Genomic DNA, 22,131 nt, shown 5'->3' on the forward strand with positions numbered 1-22,131 from the left:
GTTAATTAATAGACACAGTGCTATTCCCCTTCGTATCTTGCATAAATTAATATTCTTAACTGTTCGTAATTATTTGACATTAATATATGACGTTCACCGACATAACAATTTATGAATCACAAAACATTTTAAGGACGATTTTCGGAATAACAAATTATCCTTAGATATTTATACATTAGTTTACTTGAACGAACAATTTTTTACTGAATTATTTCTACGTGTGATTATTAATTAAAAATAATTCTTTATCTTATTTGTATATTATCTAATATTTACAAGCTTAAAATGAAAGATTGTCTATTCAGATATAAAATGAGACCATTTTCCTAAATTAATTTTATCTACATATGTGAACACAGTATTACCTCGTTTACCGAGGGAATAGTACAATCAGTTAACGAAGTAATACCGTACCTTTACTTTTAACGTTCATAATACTCTATTCATTAGACTTTGTGACTACACTTTATACAGATTTTGATATTTATTTTTTTCCATCTTTATATTTCCTCACAAGTATTACGTTTTATACAGTATCATATGTACAATTAAAGTTAAGATTTTTTCTAGTAATCAAGACCAGACCAATACAGTTTAGTAATTTATATCAGTGAATTTATTATTCTCTTTATTTGATTTATTAATTATTATATTGTGTGAAAATTAAAAATACTAATCCTTCAAAGAAAAATGTAAAAATTTCTAACAATAATGTCAGAAATGAAATACTGACCATCGTTACCATACATATGGCCGATAGTTTATGCACATACGTAAACTAACAGAAAACTTGGTTGACGGAACGAACGAGTGATAATCAAGGATTAAGCTTAAAAATTTTCTCGCATTGACCCGACTGTGAGCTTGTTAAAGAACGCGACGCGCTTTGGTAAATTTACCTTCGCTTTGACTAACTTTTTAGCACGGCCTCTTCTCGTTAACGCAAAAGAAATGAAGCTATTGCGTGTACAACATTGCAGACAGACTTCGAGCTTTCGCTGAATAAACGCATAAGTTTAACGCGTCGCAACTATTACGCGAATCGACACGTACGCGTACGTACTTTTAAGCGTTAGAGATTCTTACTTTCTTACATTTTTCTTTCTTCGAGTGAGTTCTATTCGGGTAGTCGCAATCGTTAGGTTCACACTTGTAAACCGTGAGTAGAGACATAAATAGACACTCAACGTTTAGAGGAAATTATTATCGGCTACCAGCTGCAAAGTAGAGGAATATTATCAACGACCAGCTACGTTGATCCGTAGTAAAAAGAAAAAAGAACAAAAATATTAAATTGTATTAATGTATATTGTGTTCGAGGGAGCTTCAACGAAATACGTGGTTGCGTTTCGATTAGTTTCGAAATGATCGGCGATGGAATTTAGCACGGACGATCGAACGTAATCAGCAACGCGCGGTTTGCGATTGCGAAAAAAATTCTACGATAGCATCGCGATGGTTTCGCGCGTCCTTGGAAACTTCGACGATCGGGAAAAGACGTGATAAATCGTTTCGCTTTCGGGAAAAAGAATCGAAGGATAAACGATCGAGTCTGTCGAAGGACGAGCTTCAGCTTCTAATTAGACGAGAATTGTATCCGGGTATCGATATCTGTATATTGTACACGATAAGTCCCTCGGTTAACGAACTTAACTAGAATTAATTACATTACTTGGGAATCGTGTGAATTGAATACACGCCACGTTTCAGTTCAGTTTTTGTTGCTTTGATGGGTACACGTTATGTGGATAATTGTCATTATCCGAATAACAATGAAATAATAGAAACATACTAGGTAAGGAAATGTTTGCAAATGAAATTGATAAGTGTTTTAATATTGTATCAAAGTGTACGTACCAAGAAACCTCCCCCCCTCCCACGAAACAAGAAAACGAAGAGCGTTTACCAATATCGAAGCCTCTTGCCTCTCCTTTAATTACTGTAACGTTAATGGGTACACTTTGCGATCGAGACCCCAATACGTAAGCACTGCGAGGGGTAGTCTTTGTTTGTTGTACGTTTCAGTATAGCGTCAGACATTGTTGTGGAACGATGATTCAGTGTTGGTCGCTAAAAATTTTCGTCCACCAATGTTTGCCTGTCGGTAGAAGTAACAATAAATTTTCAGTTGCCTCCTTTCCTTGTCCCTGCGACCTCCTATCTGTCCAACAGTAAATAGAATAATCGCAGCACTGAATCATGTCCCACGAGGATCAATGAGTTGCGAATAAGTATATGTATTTTCTCAATGAAAATGATAAAAATATATATATGATAAAATACTTCCACTGTAAATCGTGTCCTTTTGTGTCGGAGTCCTTCTTATTTACTACGTTTCCTCTTTTAAACTTAGATACGTCTTAAATATTATATCAAAATAACATATTATTTAACATAAATGAGTTTGGTTGCATTTAAATTATTTCTTTTCAAATAAAATGGTAACTAAATGGTAAAAAGTCCGGAATAATTTTAAGCGAATTCTATAATCTTCGTTATTAAATAGAGTTTCTATTTGAAATTGGATTAATTTATAGTACAATCCAATACATTTATGTTATCTTACCTCAAGAAATAATTTTGAAAATACTAATTCTGTCATTTATTCCTGCTGTTATTACTTTCACGGTTCTTGCAGCTATTTCCTTATATTTTTATAGTCGTTTGGCGTCTATTACATTTACATACGATTGATAAATTTTCCGCTTTAATCGTTACTTTTACTTTTTAGAACAGTTGCACGATTCATTAAACTCTGACGTTTTTCATCACGTAACTGTGCATTACACTGTAACGCAAGGTATGTTTTTAATTTATTTGTAATAGTCTTAAACGTATATTTTCTCGACGTAATGTCGTGTAATAACACTTTTAATCTAGGCCGACAGACCTTTTCGTTTCGTCATTTTATACTCTCTGATTCAATAATTCTCACCGAAAGGTTATATAATCTTTCTCTTTCTAAAATGCAAATACTGATTTTTAATGTTTCAAATGTTATTATAACAAGTCCAACAACGTATCTAATTACAAAATACAAAATTGTAATATTTTTAAAATTTATAATAATAATTTCATCTACGAATTAAAATCATATTCCATATGTAATAAGAAACAATGCCTAGGAATTAAATAAACATAATCTATAAACAATCGTATACAATTATCTACTCACATTCTGTGTTATACATAATGATATTTAATTTGTACATTTTTAAATTAATACCTGTGCTTACCTTGTAATTCTCAACGCAAGTTTCTCATTGTTTAATTCCTTTGTATTCGTTTATCTGAATACTACGAAAACAAGTTTGCAATTGCAACAATCTTGCAGAGTGCGTCACACTTAACTCGAATTCATATTCGTTTGGAAACGGCGAGACAACGTCGTGTCACGTAAAACTGACACAGTCCGATCGCTAGCAACTAGGTACATCTAAAGGTGCTCGATTCACCAGTCATGATCTCTTTGTTGTTCTGTGGGGGCTGTGTTCATTTCCCTTTAACCATCAATAATGCACCCGTTAAATTTCCAACACCTCTTTCGTCACGCCGGACAGAACACGCGGATACGTGAAATCAGAGACCGGCGCAAAAGAGAATCGACAGGTGAAAGTGTCGTCAGAAGAAAAGACGTTCCTTCCTCCGTTTCACGGAAATCGATATGAACGCTATCGTGCGAGGCAAATAAGAATATTTGCAACTATTAGAATCCTGTCATGCGCTCGGCACAGAGTAAAGACATATCCATCACTTGGACATGCTTCTTAATGAAAACCGTTGGTTTGTGGCTGGCTGCCGATCGCGCCGAACAACGCCGTAGAAATTTCGCGTTGATCTACACGATCTCAGCAATCTTTATCGCCGCGTGCATCGCGATAAGGGATTTCTATTACTCGTGGGGAAATTTCAATGTTAGTGAACAAGAATTCAACGCCGTCTTAGCTTGAGAAAGAGGAAGATGTTTCTGCGTTCGTAGGATCGATGCGTTACAGAAACCTGTTGCAGCGTGAAAAATTGTTAGGCGTATACATGTATCTAATTTTTGAAGCCCAAAACAGGGGAACTATCGAAAGTTTTCTTGATAAAAAAAAAGCGTGGAATAACGGGAATTGTAGATATCTTTAATATTATACTGCGAAAGAAAAAAGTAAAAGTTGAAGATGATATATGATATTATAGTTTGCAGCAATAAATAGATTTTGTTCGTTGTTCCGTTAGAAACAGTTGAAAAATTTGTATCATTTTGCCAGTGTGTTATTCATTATTTTACTATTCCAGGATTGCGTTTATATCGCTTGCAATATTTTGTACCTGATGATCGTCCTCTTTAAGATCGCCGTTTTGTATGCACACAAAATGAAGTTCTTCGATTTAATTCGGTTCACGCAAACGAATTTCTGGCATTCGAATTACGATCGACAGGAAAAATTGATTGTGGACGACTGCAAGAGGTTGTGCGCTATTTTCATCGTTGTACTTAGTTTTTGTACTCAAGGCACGTGCGCTGGTTACATGGTGACGCCACTTTTAGGTGAGCTCAACTATATAAACACAGATGCAACAAAATTCTACGCTTGTATTCGTAAAATGCAGTTTTGTGAGTATCAATTATATTGTTCGATTTCTTCCCTCGTTGTTTATTCTTAACATGAGCACAATTTAGAAAAATGACTCAACCTTGGAATAAACCGTTCGAAAAGAATTTGACTCGATGGTGTTCGTAAATATATTTTATGGCAGAAATTCTCTTTCCACAGAAAATATTGGAAAGAACGAATCTGACAGGATACTGCCGTTTAATATGTGGGTGGATTTCCCCACAGGGGTATCTCCTTACTTCGAAGTGTTATTCATAATACAGGTATTGTCATTTCCGGAATTCCCTTTATGTACTTATGTAAAAAAAATTGTTCGTTTCTATTCCTAAAGGAAATGAACATTGAACCGTTGATTTATCGAAAGACTTTGTTTCTTAAATTTCTGTAAAATTCCCAGTTAGTGAAAGTGAATCGTATTTGTACAGATATTATGCGTGTATCACGTCGGTGTGTGTTACATTTGCTTCGACAATTTCTTGTGTCTCGCGAATCTACATGTATCTAGCCAGTTTCAAGTACTGCAATACAGATTGATCAGTTTGAACGACATCGTTAAAAAACAAATTCGTGCTCGAGCTTCCAATGAAATTTTGTCAAATTACGAGAACGAGTGCTATCAAAAATTGAAGAACTGTGTCCATCAACATCAGTCACTCATCGAATACTGCAAAATGCTTGAGAATATATTTGCAATGATAGTACTTGGTCAGGTGTTATTCTTAGCTATGGTCACGTGCCTCGTGGGATACCAACTATTCCTGGTTAGTAAATTAAGTACACAGAAATTAAAAATAATTGTATTTTTATATTACAAAATCATATTGTAATATGGTACTTTTAATTCATAATGATCTGCTATACAGGGTGTTCGGCCACCCCTGGGAAAAATTTTAATGAGGGATTCTAGAGGCCAAAATGAGACGAAAATCAAGAATACCAATTTGTTGATGAAAGCTTCGTTAAAAAGTTATTAACGTTTAAAGTTCCGCTCGTAATGAATTTTTTTCTCGAAAATGCGCAAGATTTCGGGGGTATATCTGTTCACCAAAAATGATTGTGATTGGCCCCCGCAACCGAAACTAATTTTTCCAAAACGATTTGAAATTTTTTAATTTAATTGTTAATAACTTTTTAACGGAGCCTCCATCAACAAATTGGTATTCTTGATTTTCGTCTTATTTTGGCCTCTAGAATCTCCCATTAAAATTTTTCCCAGGGGTGGCCAAACACCCTGTATATGTATACAGACTTTTTCCCCAATGTATTTGTTATTTCTATCTGATTTGTTTGTATTAATAACGTTTAATTGAACAGGCAGATACACCTCCCTCGAAAAGCGTCAGCTTGATACTTAACATGGCAGCTGTTTTATGTCAGCTGTTCATGTTCACATACAGCTGCGATGGTCTAATACGACAAAGTGTTAATGTTGGCAGTGCAACATTTTCAGGGCCGTGGGCTGCCTTTTCAATGGATACAACTGGCAAATTGCTGCGAAAAAATATAACAATAATTATTATGAGATCCAACAGATGTTGTTGTTTGACAGCTAATGGATTTTTCCCTGTATCTTTGGAAACCTACACAGGGGTAATTACTTATTTTATAACGGAAATTGGCGATATCACTTATTTATTTGCTAAATATTGAACTGCATAAACATTGTTAACACCAACAGTATGACAAAATATAAGCATTTTAAAGAATCAGATTACCCGTGATATTAACATTTGTAAACCTGTGATAATCTTTGAAAATGTAACATCTATACTTTTTTATTGCAGGTTCTCAGTACTGCGATGTCGTATTTTACTCTATTAAGGCAGTCAACTCTTGACATGGAAAATACATAACTGAAGTCTGGAATTTATCCTTTCTCCGCATTCTGTATGCTCGTGTAAATATATGCATTACATATTACGTATTACAATGTATAATTTGTATTAGAAAAGATCATAAGCACAATTTTATAAGATTCCATGTATGCAGAATATAGGTTTAGGAATATACTTTACCCATTACAAAATTGTCGATTTCAAGCCTTGGCACATTGAACCCTTCACTGTATCGTTCTACTAGTTGCACAGATGAAATGCTAGAACACGTTTAAGCCGATTGCGTGGTTAGTTCCGGAGATATGAAGTTAAAAACACACTGCTCGTACAATCTATAAAAATGATTAAAACTTCGTTAAGTGTATAGCGTTAAAATAAATTTCAAAATAAACATAGAAGATAGCATAAATTATAGTAGTTGTTATATTTATCAGATAGGGGATGACGCGCCTTTTAAAATGAGTGTTCATTCAAGTCGATAGCGTAATTAATTTCGGAGATGTAAGGGTCCGAATCGTTTATTTACTTTTCATTGTTTACGTCGCGAATTCAATGAACTTTCACTACGGCCTTGGTAAGGTCGTTGACCGCTCGCGCTCGCAGTAAATAGTAAATACTACGTCACTCGGTCACGTTTCTCACGACACATGTGCAAGAGGGAGACCCGACTCGTTAGACGAAGACAGAGATAGTCGAATTACGATATCTCGAAAACGGAAAGTCAGATCGACATAAACCAAAAACCTTTACCGCTTCTAACAGTTGCTTAATTATGGGTAAAACATGAATAGCTTCCAAACTCCACGCGTATAAAGTTTTAGTATTTTTAATACGAGTTATTAGACGAGTTATCGTACGACAGAGTGATAGATTAGTGGAATTTTAAAATTAAAGTTGGATCGACACGAAACAATAACCATTTCAAAGGAGAAACACGAGTAATATAGGAATATATGACAAAGTATTATAGTAATATAATATAGGAGAAAAGACGAGCAATTAAAACAGAACCTGATTCGACGAACGTTTCTCAGTGATCAGAGTTTTTTTATTCGCCGGAAATAGAACTGAAGAAGCTGCTCCACACGCGGGGTAGCGCTAGTTCGTGTCAGTTTCCCTTTTGCGGAATGACACCTGCTACAATGTCGCAACAGCACACTGGTTATTATTTTCGCCGCAACTGTCAGAGGTTTGTCACCTGAATTATACATTATCCAACGATCCGTGCATATGGTAGGCATTCGAGAACTGTAATTTTCTCGCCTTTCCTAAGCATTCTGTTTCTGATCAAGAAGACCGCGCGGAAAGAGAAACGTTCCCCATCGTTATCGCCAGAAATTGATAACGTTAATTCGAAATGCATTCTTTTTTTATAATGAGTAATGTATGATGGAAGATGGGCAAAACCTCGTACGAGCCAAGAAATAGTAGCGTTTCTGATCGCTCAGAGACATCCGAACAAACTCCTTACAAACATGACGCTTCTATTCTGTTGACAAGCTTCTTTATGAAAATCGTTGGCTTGTGGTTAGCGAAAGACCACGTGGAACAACGTCGAAGGAACTTAACGTTGATATACACAGTCGTTGCAATTCTATTCGGTGTATGGGTCCAGACGAGAGACTTTTACTATTCCTGGCCAAACTTTGGCGTGAGTGTATCAAATTCCTCAATTCTCGAACGACCGTGGTTCTTAATTCTTTTTTGTGAAAAAAAATATTTTCCACGCGTCAGTGTAAGAGATTTCAGAACACACGTTTTTTTTTTTGCTCTAGGACTGCGTTTACGCAGCATGCAACATTCTATGTCTGGCGATGGTTTTACTGAAGGTGTCTGTCGTATTTATGCACAGGAAGAACTTCATCGACCTGCTTATCTACACGCACAAGCATTTTTGGCATACAAACTACGATTTCAATGAGAAAGTAATGATAGCTGATTGTAAAAGATTCTGCACTTTGAGTATCGCATTGATCAACTTCTGTTGTCAAGGCTCGGTCGTCAGCTATGTGCTATCGCCTATTATGGGTAAGTTAATATGGCGTTATCGGGCTTACAAATACAGGATTAATATAAGGAAGGAGTGTGACTACCTAAAAAAGGGACTCGATGGTCTGCGAAGGTGTGAACACTAAATCGAGTTAGTCGAGGTTGAGCGGACGTTCTGTAATTTATAATCGAAGCGAAAGTAAAGGAATATCGAGACCAGCCTGTGAAAAATCATTTTCCTCCCCGAACAATACGATAAAACGTTTATGTTTCAGCAAACATTGGGAAGAATCAGTCGGACAGAATTCTTCCATTTAATATGTGGGTTGACATGCCTCTATACTTAACACCGTATTACCAGATACTGTTCGTGCTACAGGTATTGTAATTGTCAATGCCTTTTAATTTTGTAGTCTTAGAACGTAGAACCACACAATACACGTTTAACTAACTCTGAATGTTGGTTTCAAGCTTCTACTAAACGTAATATTGCATTCATTAGATGTTATTAAATGATTATAGTCAGGCTAGCTAAAGAATCGATTCTATAAACAATATTCGTTTATAATTTAGTCGATGATTAGAAACAGAATTCTAATTTTAGGATCATGAATTTCATATTTTGAAATTAAAATATATTATATACAGTTTAACTCACATAATTTTATGAAAACTTCAAAATTGGTCATCGACATATTGCATTTAAACGATTGCACATTAATTTATATTACTATAGTCTGCATAAAGTATAAGTGCTCAAGAACGTTAATGGAATAAGTAAAAGTTGAAATTATGTTTCAACGTAAAATTTTAGCGGTGTAAAAACAATATGTGTGATTTTCAAGAAATTTTATATAAATTTCTTCTTCGTACAGGTTTTGTCTTTGTATCACGTCGGCGTGTGTTACGTATGTTTTGACAATCTATTGTGCCTTATAAACCTGCATGTAACCACACAGTTTCGCATACTTCAATACAGGCTGAGAAACATAGGCAGTGAAGGCACGAAAGAAATGTTCAAAAAAACATCGGGTACAGCTCAGTCAAATTATTCGGAAGAATGTTACTCGCAATTCAAGTGTTGCGTACAACAACACAAGGCGCACATTCAGTATTGTAATAGATTGGAAAGTATATTTACGATAATAGTCCTGGCACACATTCTCATCTTTAGCTTGTTAGTATGCCTAGTGGGTTACCAAATATTTCTGGTTTGTATATATCTTTCTCAAATTATACATTGTCCATATCTCGTGCAATAATCGAGGTTCTATTGTATTAATGCTGTAGTAGTTTCCACATTTAAATGAAAAAATTCTGGCATTTATTTGATGTCAAAATTATTATTTGAAAACAGAATTTATTGCATTAGTAATGTAGTTATTATTGTTTTAATATTTTATTCAATTAAAGGTGACTTGCTCATTCTTCATACTTCACTAATAATGATAATATTTTCTATAATTAATTATATATTCTTTTTTCCTCGGGGTAGCAAAATGATAAAATATATCTTGTAAGGTACATTTTTATTTATATACAATTGTCTGTTTTGATAATACACTGTCTGACATCTGTTTAGGCTGAATCGTCAAAAACTAGACGTCTTATTTTTATATTCAATATACTGGTCAACTTATGCTCGTTACTCCTGTTTACGTCCAGCTGCAATGGTTTAATAGAAGAAAGTTCAAATATAGGAACAGCGATATATTCGGGACCATGGATAAATCTACCAATGAACAAAATGGGCAGAAAGCTACGAAAAGATTTGAATATGGTTATTTTACGATCGAGAAAGCCCTGCTGTCTAACTGCTTGTGGATTCTTTCCTGTGTCTTTGGGAACTTGTGCCAAGGTACATCATTCACATTCTTCTATATATTTATTTATCGTTCGTTAATCTCAGTCTTAATCAAACGTACCAATAAAGTAGTACATTATAATATAGCCATTTGACATTTAATAGTAACCCATATTGTTCTTCAGAAATAATACTTTATAAGAACTAATTGTTTCTTTATTTAAAATTTTTAAAAAAGTTTCACTGATCGCTGGAGGCCTATCCTTTTTTAAAAATTTGAAATATCTGTCAATGTCTTTGAAAACTGAACGTATAAATACGGTATGCTAGTTTTGAAACATGAAAATCTTTATCATAGGTTCTTAGCACCGCCATGTCCTACTTCACTTTACTAAGGCAATCTACGCTCAACTAAAGTTGCAAATTACTCTGCGAGTAATAATAAATGTTGTTGTTGATGCTTGTATTTGTGGATCAAATGCAAAAAATATTTCTTGTACGGATAATAATATTTTTTGCAAATATATTCGTTCAACTTTCACTGCATTACTTAATGTTAATTTCAAACCAAGGTAACGAATCTAAGTATTCCTTTTAAAAACCGTAAGTAGCTTCCTCACCAAAACAAATGCAAACAAATAGCAATTGTTAATGAAGAACAGTTAAAAAAAGAGAACCTCACTTGTTTTTTGGTAAATAACGTCTTCTTAGTCATCGAAGGTCAAACTGAGGAAGTTGCTATTCACTTGCTATCCTTTGTTGCTTACCTTTTGCAACATGGCACTCGTTACAATATCACAACAGCATGCTGGTTTGATTTTCGCTACAAGTGACAGAAGTCTGCAGCTTGAATTATACATTGCTCATCGACCCGAACAAATGATAGACATTCATGAGCTGTAATTTCCTTTGCACACTTTAGCATTCTTTTGTCTGGCCAAGAAAATCGTATACCGGAAGTAGCATTGTTGGACGGTGTCAGAAATTGATAACGTCAGTCAGAAATACTTCTCTTTGAAATCGGTAACACTCTTTAAAAGATGAGAAAGGCTTTGAACGATCCAAAGATTAGCATTTCTGATCGTTCAAAGACGCTAGATTCTAATCCTTATGAACGAGACATTTCTATTCTAATGACAAGCTTCCTTATGAAAATTGTCGGTTTGTGGTTAGCGAAAAATCGCGCGGAACAACGCCAAAGACACTTAACGTTGGTGTATACGGTTATTGCAGTTTTGTTCGGCGTGTGGATTGAAACAAGAGACTTTTACTATTCCTGGCCAAACTTTAGCGTGAGTATACGAGACTTTTTAAAAATCTTTTGTTAAGAATTTTAAAGGAACCTTAACATCGCGGGGTTTATGATACGAACTTGACTTCTCCGCTATTTTTGAAAATTAGGACTTCGAGACATTTTTACTTGGAAATTACGTTACGGTCATTAAGGAACCTCCAAACTCTACACGGGATTTGGAATCCTTGGAGCTCTTCCTTGCCTCAATAACGATTGACGTATCGTAAACCCGCGGTAGCGCACAGCTGTAGACCACCGGGATCTGAGGGTCTTGGCTTTCCCCAAAGATTGTTTATTTATAAAAGGGGCAACGTTCTCGCTCACCCTTGCATGGTGTACCTGGACACTGGACAGAAGGGTGGGCGGGAATGTTGCAAAGGGTAAGAAACGCCCTGCCAAGGTGACGACTTCGAGGATTGGTTTGACCAATCCTCCCACCGGTTAACGCTACGCGTTTTCGTCACCTTGGTAGGGGAAGCCAAGCTTAGGTTAAGGGTAACATTAGAATTTCGGTTTAGATTCGTTTGATCGAGCCTTACAACCTCGAGTCGACTCTCCGCAAGTTTAGAAATATTCTTGTGCAACTAAAAAGAGCAACGGGCTTCAAGGTTATCGGTTTTCCCCCAAACACCAGTTTCGGTGGTCCTTCGAGCCTACGGAAAGGGAAGACAGCAAGGAGCTGTGTGATAAGCACGGTTCGCGCAGTATAGCAAGTGGGCATAATACTTCGCGGCGGAAATATCTTTTTTATTTAAAAAATAGACTTGAATCTTACTAATCACTATAATATTTATTAACAGTGTTCTTCCTTTAAAAAATTTCTCTTTCTATCAGAATACATGGAACGCGACACTGAAGTTTAATTATTTATTTTGGAAACGGACAGTCTCCAGTTTCAATAATTATTCTTGAGTGTTTCGTGTTCTCATAATTTATTAAACCAACAAATTGGGACTATGGGGATTTATTATTTGTTTCAATTTTTATTACGGTTAATTTCAATTATACTTTCCTACAATATTTACATGGACAATTCTAACGTTACTGCACTCATGCAATAATTCAAATTCTAATAAATAAATGCGTTACAATTTTTTCACTCTAGGACTGCGCTTACGTAGCATGCAACGTTCTATGTCTGACGATGGTTTTACTGAAGTTGTTCGTTGTATTTGTAAACAGAAAAAAGTTCATCGAATTGCTTTTGTACACACACAAGCAATTTTGGCATACGAACTATGATCCCACAGAGAAAATTATGATAATCAACTGCAAAAGAGTCTGCACTGTGAGTCTGGTATTGATCAATTTCTGTGTACAAGCCACGATTGTCAGCTATGTGATAGCGCCTATTGTAGGTAAATTGATTAATTTGAATAGTAATACATTATGTTAGTATTTCATGAAACTATATTTTATAAAACTTTATAGAATAGAATAGATAAAATGAACTTCGATCGTTGAGGAAATGTTTACTCGATACGACAAAGAAGGAAAACTAAATCCTTTAAAACAATTTAATAGTTACATTCCATTCGAATGTCATTGAATATGTAACCGCGCGTTCTGAATAAACGTCTGTATTTCAGAAAATATTGGAAGTAACCAGACAGACAGAATTCTTCCATTTCGTATGTGGATTAACTTTCCTATATACGAATCACCGTATTTCGAGATGATGTTCGTGACACAGGTATTATATTTGGCAATGCCTTTTAGTCTTGTAGGCACTCCTAGATTGTAGGATCACAAAACAAGTGTTTAGATAACATGAAATTATTAACTAAAATTGCCACTATTCGAATATTTGAGTATTCCAAAATTATTGCACGAATATTGCTACTCAACTATCATTATTCGATCGAAAAAAATGTTTGATACAATCTTCAGTTATATTAGTTAAAATAACAATTTAAAGTACTGGATGAATCGAAAGAGACTTGCAGAACTTCTGTTCCAAGGATTGCCAAAATTTGAAAAGACCTCTTTTATTTATAAAGAGTGATTTGTGGAAGCTTTAATATCGATTATAACAATGATCAAATGTTTTTTTGAGTTACTATAATAGAAATAGAATCTATTTACCGTTTATGATCGTTCAGAAATAACCTCCATTATAATATAGTTTCTGGAACGAATAAGCAAACTGGTACAATACTTTCTCACTTTTTACATCAATCTGCGTTAGGGATATTTGCTTCGGGCTCGTCTTACTGCCATTTACGTTTCTCGAATACCACCCAGCAACTCGAGTAGTCAGCATTTCTATAATTAAAAACGAATCATATGAAATCTAGCTGTTCAAATTTGATTGCAAAACGTGATACAGTACTGTACATCATAAAAATTCTGCATAACTTTCTTATTTACACAGGTTCTAGCTTTGTATCACATCGGCGTGTGTTACATTTGCTTCGACAATTTGTTGTGCCTAATGAATTTACACACAGCCACTCAGTTTCGCATACTGCAGTACAGGCTGAAAAACTTGGGTGGCACAGATACCCAGAAAGTAATCGAAAATACATCGAGCGTAAATTTGTCAGATTATACAGAAAAATGTTATTCGCGATTTAAATGCTACGTACAACAGCACGAGGCGCACATTCAGTATTGCAATCGACTGGAAAGAATATTTAATATAATAGTGCTGGCGCACATCCTTCTCTTCAGCTTTTTAATGTGCCTCGTGGGCTACCAAATATTTCTGGTTCGTATTTATCGTTTTCAAATTGTACGCAGTCCATCCGTAAGTATATTTTAGAGACTATGATTTGCAATTCAGGCTGAGTCGTCAAAAACTAGACGTCTTATTTTTGTATTCAATATACTGGCCAACTTATGCTCGTTACTCCTGTTTACGTCCAGCTGCGATGGTTTAATAGAAGAAAGTTTAAATATAGGAACAGCGATATATTCGGGACCATGGATAAATCTACCAATGAACAAAATGGGCAGAAAGTTACGAAAAGATTTGAATATGGTTATTTTACGATCGAGAAAGCCCTGCTGTCTAACTGCTTGTGGATTCTTTCCCGTGTCCTTGGAAACTTGTACCACGGTACGATAACTCCTTCATTTATTTTATTTCTGATCTAAATCTTCAATTTGACTACTCTTTTTGTACCCTAGAAGTAACCATTGATCGCAAAAATCTGTTACCTGAATTCTAATTGCTTCGTGAAATTTTTATATTCGTCGATGAACATTAAAAAATCATCAAAACTATAATATTTGCATTCCCATTTATAATAAATAGATGTTGGATTCACGAATTATTAAATTCTTTTCGCTATTTTGTGTTATTCCCTCTTTTCCGAGTTTTTTTAAATCCAACGTTTTTTATTGCAGGTTCTTAGCACCGCAATGTCTTATTTCACTTTAATGAGGCAGTCCATGATTAAATAAAGTTGCAAACTACACTTCGAGTAACAATAAATAAAATTGTTAATACTTGTGTTTGTGGATCAAATGCAAAAGTACCAAATATTTTTGTTGTATAGGTCTCAATAATATAATATTCTTGTGCCTTATTTGTAGCATCGTTTGCTTGCATTCAGTAAAATTGGTGCCATTAAATCCTTTCGCGTTCGTAATGTAAATACACACGAATAAAAAATTAAATATTGTACAAAAGTGTTCGCGATCTGTAATTTAATTAACATAAATAACTTTTTACCACTGTTTGTTGTTAATTTCACTAATGTACACTGATAAATTATTCTATAGTATCTCATAACAGATTATACAAGACATTACAAGACGTAACCGAATCGCGTTGAGACTATGTGAATTCTACAATTAGTCGGTATTCTAAACGAGCACTTTTCTACTTAGGTTCTCTATGATTTCGACTTTGGAGCGAACTGTTTGCGATGACAATGTTTACTTAGCATTACATGTCAGAGGAGTCCTGATTGGTGTGGGATATTTTAAGTGGTGGAAAGATTTGGGAGGATACAATTCTATAATCGGTGCTTGGAAAAGTCGTGGGATCGCTTTTTGGAGAAGAAAGTCTTGGAAAGAGAAGATCGAGATCGATGCAAGAGGTGCCTAGATTGTAAAAACATGCTGCTATTTTCTTTTGGGAAGGTTTTCGGCGACCAAATGTCGCTATTGTTCTGTAGTGGCCTTGTATCGACACGTACAGGGCTGCAGGGTTTTTCTTTGCGCTGGGATCGAAATTATTATGGTCTTGAGGCTGGAATACGTTGCGACGCAACACAGATCTTTCTACATAATATTAATACAACCTTCTATACAGCACTGGCTAATTAAAAAATAATCAGTAAATCTGAATGTTGATAATCAAACAGACTTATGGATGACAAACCTTAAAGAATGATTCTTTTTACGTTTTTAAGAAATCGATTTTACCATTGTTATGTCTGTTTACATCAAGCAACAAATAACAATCATTTGGTCGTTGTTTTCGATTTTGTCAACAGACTCTTTGTACAATGCGTGCCAATATCAATTTTTGAGGCTACGTTTCAGCATTGAAAATATATTGGGGGAAACGGAACGTATGAATTGCAGATTGTCTACTTACATAACGAATGGTCGGACACAAACTCTCCGAATAACGAGTTTAATTTATAAAGTACGAATAAGATTCATTACATTATGTTATTTCTCGTTCAGATTCACATTCAACTCTGCACTTACGGATCGGTTCTTGGCAAGAACTGACCATCCCGACGGTCGTTTGAAATGTGAATAATGTAACGAACAGAATTATCTTCTCAACGTTAAAGGGGTGACGGTAATAATACATTTCTAGAATCACCTCGCTAGTAATTTAGATAGCACTGCCTCGTAACGATTCATTTTACTTACGTATCAATTCTTACCCGTGAAAATCAACAACTCTTCTTCATACATTATTACAGCAACTTAACCGATTTCGTTTCCACGTCATCCCTAAGAGCTGCAATTACGTCAGTTATTCACCCCGCGTAGCTTATACAGAGCTAGAAAGGATGCACGGATCGAATATGCGCTAGACTCGTGAATTTCGCGGAAAGAATATATGACAGGTGTCACGGGAACTTAGTTAGCTTTGACGCCCATGACCATCGACATTCAAATCTTTATGAAAGTTGAGAATTGTCCACAGACAGACATCCGAAATTCGCTATGTCTTCGGAACAGAGTAGAAACCTTTCGCTCATTGCAACGTCGTTTTATATGAAAGTAGTCGGGATTTGGCCAGCAAAGAATAAAGTCGAGGAACGTTGGAGGAAAATTGCCTTTATTTATTCGGTCTGGGCTGTAAGCTTTTCCTTCGCTGTCCAAACGACGGATGCTTACCACTCCATGGATGACTTCGCTGTGAGTGTGAGAAGAACGTGGGTAATGTTCTTGGTGTGAAGCAAATAAACTCTGATTTTAAGACAGTGACGTTATTCCAATAATGTCTGATCTTCGAATCTGAATTTCATTAGCTTTATAGCATCTCGTACTACAGCTGGCCCCAGTTTCTAGAATCGACATGTATAGTCTATTAGATAAATTTGAGTCGTCCATTACTAAAGTGTCCATTTTTTAAAGGAACTTTGGGAGTAATGTTTAAAATTATGTTGATTTTTATGTAGAAAGATGTTTCAGTGCCAGCAAGATATCTTCTTTTGACTGCTGTTGCACTTTAGAATTCACTCGTCAATGTTATATAATTTTATACATATGTATATGAAATTTTTGTATACATACCCATGTTTCCATAAAATACGCATGTCGTGATTTCTGATTATAGGATTGCATTTACAGCGTATGCAACGTCATGACACTGATCACGATTTCTTTCAAGATACTTATCCTATTCAAGCACAGAAAGGCATTTCTCGAGTTGATTTTGTACACCCAGAAGCATTTTTGGCATTCGAATTACGACCCTCACGAGAAAACTATTATGGGCAATTGCAAGCGTATTTGTACTTGTCTAATTTGTATCTTCTGTTTCTTTGCGCAAGGCACAGCTTTTAGCTATGCAGTAGGTCCGATGATTGGTAAGGCTTTTCGCTGGCACTACCACAAGACGAAAACACATTACACTGTCACTGTTCTACATCTGTACTAATTTTACAAAGCTTTTAAATTACAAATTCAGACGAAAAGCAGCTGTTTTAGAATGTGCAATCGGTTAGCCAAACACTTCAAGAAAATACGTGATAGAGTTATTCCCGTCTTCAAGTGAGTCGATGATCTGGATTTTATCATCTGAAGACGGGAAGTATAATATTCTGCAGGATATGTTATCGGTAACAGAGCACCTAAACATCCAACCTAGATTCGGAAAGACAGAAACAAATGCACGAAACACAGACAAAACGTATAATTATATTCAAATTTAGGATAGACGGTCAGGTGTTCCGATTCAAGTGGCTCACCTTCTGTAATTTACGATATAAAATATAATTACAATTTTTACAATTATTTCTCTGACGTGATATTATTCAAAATTAGTAAGTCATTTCAGCTCATTGGAAATAATATAAACGCAGATATTATATAGTAATTAACATTCAGAATCGGATAACAGCCTATCGACGAAATTTTATAAACGTTTCTAGCAAATATAGGAAGAAACGACTCGGACAGGATACTTCCATTTAAAATATGGCTTGACTTACCATTCACCGTAACGCCATATTTTGAGATAACGTTTACAATACAGGTATTTCAAATTATTTTCCTACCACTGCATTTCTGAAAAGTATGTTCTTCCACGTCCTTTTTGTATTGTTATGCATAAGAGAACAGATAAGAAATAGTTATATAGTTATATACAAGTAATAGCAACTAGTGAATCAAGGAATATGAATTGAACATAGTATGTAGGTCTTTTTGTATTTTTTTTTATCAGAAAACGAAATATAATATTATAACTCGTCTAATAAAAAATATTTTGAGGAAAAATTTTACTAATCAAAAGTGGGAATTGTATGCAATTTTGCTACAAATAGCATAAAATTGTAAAAATCATTTCTATGTATACTTTTTACATTTGCGTAGGTACTGACTTTATACCACATCGGAGTATGCTATCTATGCCTGGACAACTTTCTGTGTGTCTTGAATCTCCACGTAGCTAGTCAGTTTCGTATATTACAATACAGGATAGAAAACCTGGTTTCAGTGAAAGGCGAAACGAAGCTGAAAGAAGCTTCGTTTGAGAATCGTTTGTATCAGGAAGACGAATGTCTCAAAACATTTAAAATGTACGTTAAACAACATCAGACACTTATAGAATACTGCAATAGACTCCAAGAAGTATTCTCGACAGTCGGGCTGGGACAAGTAATAATCTTTAGTTTATTAATATGCCTCGATGGATATCTGGTTCTTTTGGTTAGTAGGTGTTGTAAATGTAAGGATAATATTCCAGCATTCTGCATTTATGCTATTGTTCTGCACTTCATTTCATCTAACAGGAAGCAGCGAGTCTACGAAGACGCCTAATTTTCGCATTTCACATAACGGGCTGCATGTGCCAGCTGTTGATGTTCACCTACAGCTGTGACTGTTTGATACAGGAAAGTTCACAAATAGCTGCTGCTGTTTATGCAACACCGTGGACACAGTTGTCTATGAACAAAGATGGAAGTGCCCTGCGAAAGGACTTAATACTTGTCATGATGAAATCTAGAGTTCCTTGTTGCCTAAGTGCTAGTGGATTCTTTGATGTGTCCCTGGAAACGTATACTACGGTAATTAACAACTTTCACATCTAACAACTAAACCAGTTCTATATTTGCAGTAGGAAGACCATCCACATTACAAATAACTTCATTAGGAAACTAATGCGCCTACGATGACGGAAAATTTAGTCTACTAGCGCGATGAACCATCATCTAAGTGTCCATTTTGAACGCGCAAACAAAGAGTCGTATTAATATGACTCATAATACCCGTTAATCGTATAAATTGTCGAGTCATATTATTGTGGAATATAATTGTAAAAGCTTTCCTACAATTTTTGTACCCAGAAATCGAAAAGAATAACTTATATACGTACCCTTCCCTCTTTAAAAACTTTTTTTGGCTAAAAATTTCTAATCAATAATAAGATGATCAATTTGTATCATGCGTTACAGGTTTTAAGTACTGCAGCATCATACTTCACACTTCTAAGGCAATACTAGAATAGCGAGGTGTATATGTGGAATTACTAATAACTTTGTATCGTACACTCTTTATTTGAAATACGGAACTTATCAAATAATAACGATTATTGTCTGATACTGAGATCGTACTTTGAATCGTGTATAATACACGTGTGACACCATATTGTAGGTTTATCTTTGGTATAAAATGTAAATATATCTTGAGCTACACCATATGGACAACAAGGTAAACGTATCATATTATTAATATGTTATTTTTATCTACTATGGAGTCTGTTAATATGGGATAAAAAGTGTTGTTCTAGTACACTTTGTTATATTTAAACTGAATTCATAGATTAACTTCCAAGTTTTCTTTTATTATCTTAGTAGCCGAGTAGTTCAAAACTGATAGCCATGTTGCGGAATCAAGAAGTTACATTTGTTATGTAATTTATATTTTATTATAGTTTATTAATGTATTAAGAACACGATCTCTAGAGAGTTGAATAAAATATATAAACACTGCAAAATCTGAATTAAAATGCAAAAGCACCTGGACATAACTATTTTTGTTTGAACCTAATGACAGCCATTTAATATTGATGGTTCCGCTTTTCTCATAAAATGTAAATTCAAAGAAATTTAATCATAAATAAAGGATCTTCATCGCCAACCCAATATATATATTAATAATTGAGGAAATTTTCCGGTACAATAATTTCTGCTTCCAAGTACCAATCTTTACTCCGAATTCAAGGAACAGAGCAACCAACACTAATGTATATGTTTATTCGTCACGACCTGTCCATCTCTGTCTGTATTCCTGACTTGCAATTAGTTACAAGTAGTGAAACTATCATACGCTGGAGTAAAGTGTAATGATAACTAAGTTGGATGCACGCCAACTACTAAAAGTTTAAATTCAATTAAAATACTCGCACACGAATAAAGCGGCGTGTCGGGGATTGCGAAATTCTAAATCCAGGGGGATACGTGACACAAGAGATATCGAAGATTTCACTAAGGCCGGACACAGACGAGCGACTTTTCCCGTTGCGATATCACAGCGATTCTATGTGTTTCATCGTTTTACAGTTTAAACAAGGAGAACAGACAACATCGACATTTTTATTACTGGGGCGATTAAGCGGGGTGACGCTCGGCAGTATCCAGTAATAATTCATAACGTATCGGTCTATCATTTCATTTGTTAGACCAGTAATCGTCCCTCTTTTTTATACCCCTTGACAATTGCACAAACGTATCTGTATTAAAAGGAGAGTAGAGATTCTTATATGTCAGATAAAAGGCACGGATATACATCATAGTGCTGTCATAGTGAAATCAATCTCCATGCGTTGAATTACGACAAGCTAGAATTCATGTAAAAGACATTTAAGAAGTCACTTTTACCCTTCAACAGTGGACGTTCGTCATGGTAGAAGAAGAGTATACGGATTTTTCGATCAAGTTATCGGCTTTCTTTTTGAAGTTCGTTGGTGCGTGGATTGTGGAAAATGACCAAGTACAATGTCAAAGGAAGATCAGATGGTGGATTGCGGTCGGGTTTACATTCTCTGGTATTTGTGTCGAGTCGAGAGACATCTATTACACCCGGCATGATTTTAGCGTGAGTGGAACCACTAAACAGAGTAGGTTATATGATGTTTGACACGATATATATTTTCTTGGGAACCATTAAGGATGAAAGTATTCTTGCTTAGTATTTTATTGCCCTCCTTGCCGCTGAAAATTTTCCTCAGTCCTTTCATGTGTTTTGTATATTACCAATCACCACGTGGGCGACGTACTATTTCTAGAGTGATATGCTATATGAAACTTGAAACAAGCCTTCTTGACATCTTTCCTATTTTCAATATTTGCCGAGTAGTGATGTTCAAAGAAGTTGTACAGTACTGTGCGATTTAAGGGGAAGACTAAGGAATGTAGACTTAGGGAAAACAAAACTCATAAAGTCGTTTTAGATATTAGTCCATATGGTGAAGGAAGGAAAAATGGGTATCGGTGAAAAAGGGGCGGGAATTTTAGCTGATAAAATAATCGAGCATTATAATTAGACTCCAAACATAAGAGCGATTATATAGGCTACATTCTGTCACAAATGTTGCACCGATGAGGATCTCCAGCATACATACTGCCCTTCAGTAAATAAATAAAATGCACTAGATACGATTATAGACGATCTGCCTCTTAGCGGTATATAATGTCCTAGAAATTATAGAACCAATTTACGAGGATTTGTTATTCGATACTTTATTGAGACCCATATTCCATGTGGATTAGCAGCAATCGAAATATCGACATATTTAGTTGTCTGTAAATTCAGTGAAGAGTTTCTGACGATTTTGAAAGTTATGTCTGTAATTGACGTAACCGTTGGGCAGCAGACCGAAGTTTAAACAAACGTTTTTGTTACTATATGAATATTATTGTGGCGATAGAACATGTTTTCAAATTCTAGAACTAATATGTTTCAATT

The 22,131-nt window shown here is 35.2% G+C and overlaps 3 protein-coding genes across 3 annotated transcripts; all 3 read left to right on the top strand.

Annotated features, from left to right (window-relative positions):
• The first annotated feature begins 4,359 nt into the window (after nucleotides 1-4,359).
• On the top strand, nucleotides 4,360-6,494 carry LOC143346053 (odorant receptor 13a-like). The gene is made up of 5 exons (XM_076773792.1): nucleotides 4,360-4,534; nucleotides 4,761-4,864; nucleotides 5,027-5,362; nucleotides 5,916-6,191; nucleotides 6,386-6,494. Exons 1-5 carry the CDS (start codon nucleotides 4,360-4,362, stop codon nucleotides 6,452-6,454), a joined length of 960 nt encoding a protein of 319 aa, XP_076629907.1. The 3' UTR covers nucleotides 6,455-6,494.
• A 1,338-nt stretch (nucleotides 6,495-7,832) lies between these two features.
• LOC143346055 (odorant receptor Or2-like) lies at nucleotides 7,833-10,644 on the top strand. Its single transcript, XM_076773797.1, has 6 exons — nucleotides 7,833-8,087; nucleotides 8,212-8,464; nucleotides 8,701-8,804; nucleotides 9,301-9,636; nucleotides 10,008-10,283; nucleotides 10,588-10,644. The coding sequence occupies exons 1-6, from the start codon at nucleotides 7,833-7,835 to the stop codon at nucleotides 10,642-10,644; spliced, it is 1,281 nt and encodes a 426-aa protein (XP_076629912.1).
• A 625-nt stretch (nucleotides 10,645-11,269) lies between these two features.
• Nucleotides 11,270-19,667, top strand: LOC143346056 (uncharacterized). Its single transcript, XM_076773798.1, has 11 exons — nucleotides 11,270-11,521; nucleotides 12,629-12,881; nucleotides 13,113-13,216; nucleotides 13,898-14,233; nucleotides 14,309-14,584; nucleotides 14,875-14,915; nucleotides 16,168-16,238; nucleotides 16,643-16,857; nucleotides 18,538-18,873; nucleotides 18,957-19,232; nucleotides 19,620-19,667. The coding sequence occupies exons 1-11, from the start codon at nucleotides 11,270-11,272 to the stop codon at nucleotides 19,665-19,667; spliced, it is 2,208 nt and encodes a 735-aa protein (XP_076629913.1).
• The last annotated feature ends 2,464 nt before the right edge of the window (nucleotides 19,668-22,131 follow it).

Source organism: Colletes latitarsis, chromosome 10 (genome assembly GCF_051014445.1).
Source record: "Colletes latitarsis isolate SP2378_abdomen chromosome 10, iyColLati1, whole genome shotgun sequence".
In the NCBI taxonomy this organism is placed as follows: Eukaryota; Metazoa; Arthropoda; class Insecta; order Hymenoptera; family Colletidae; genus Colletes; species Colletes latitarsis.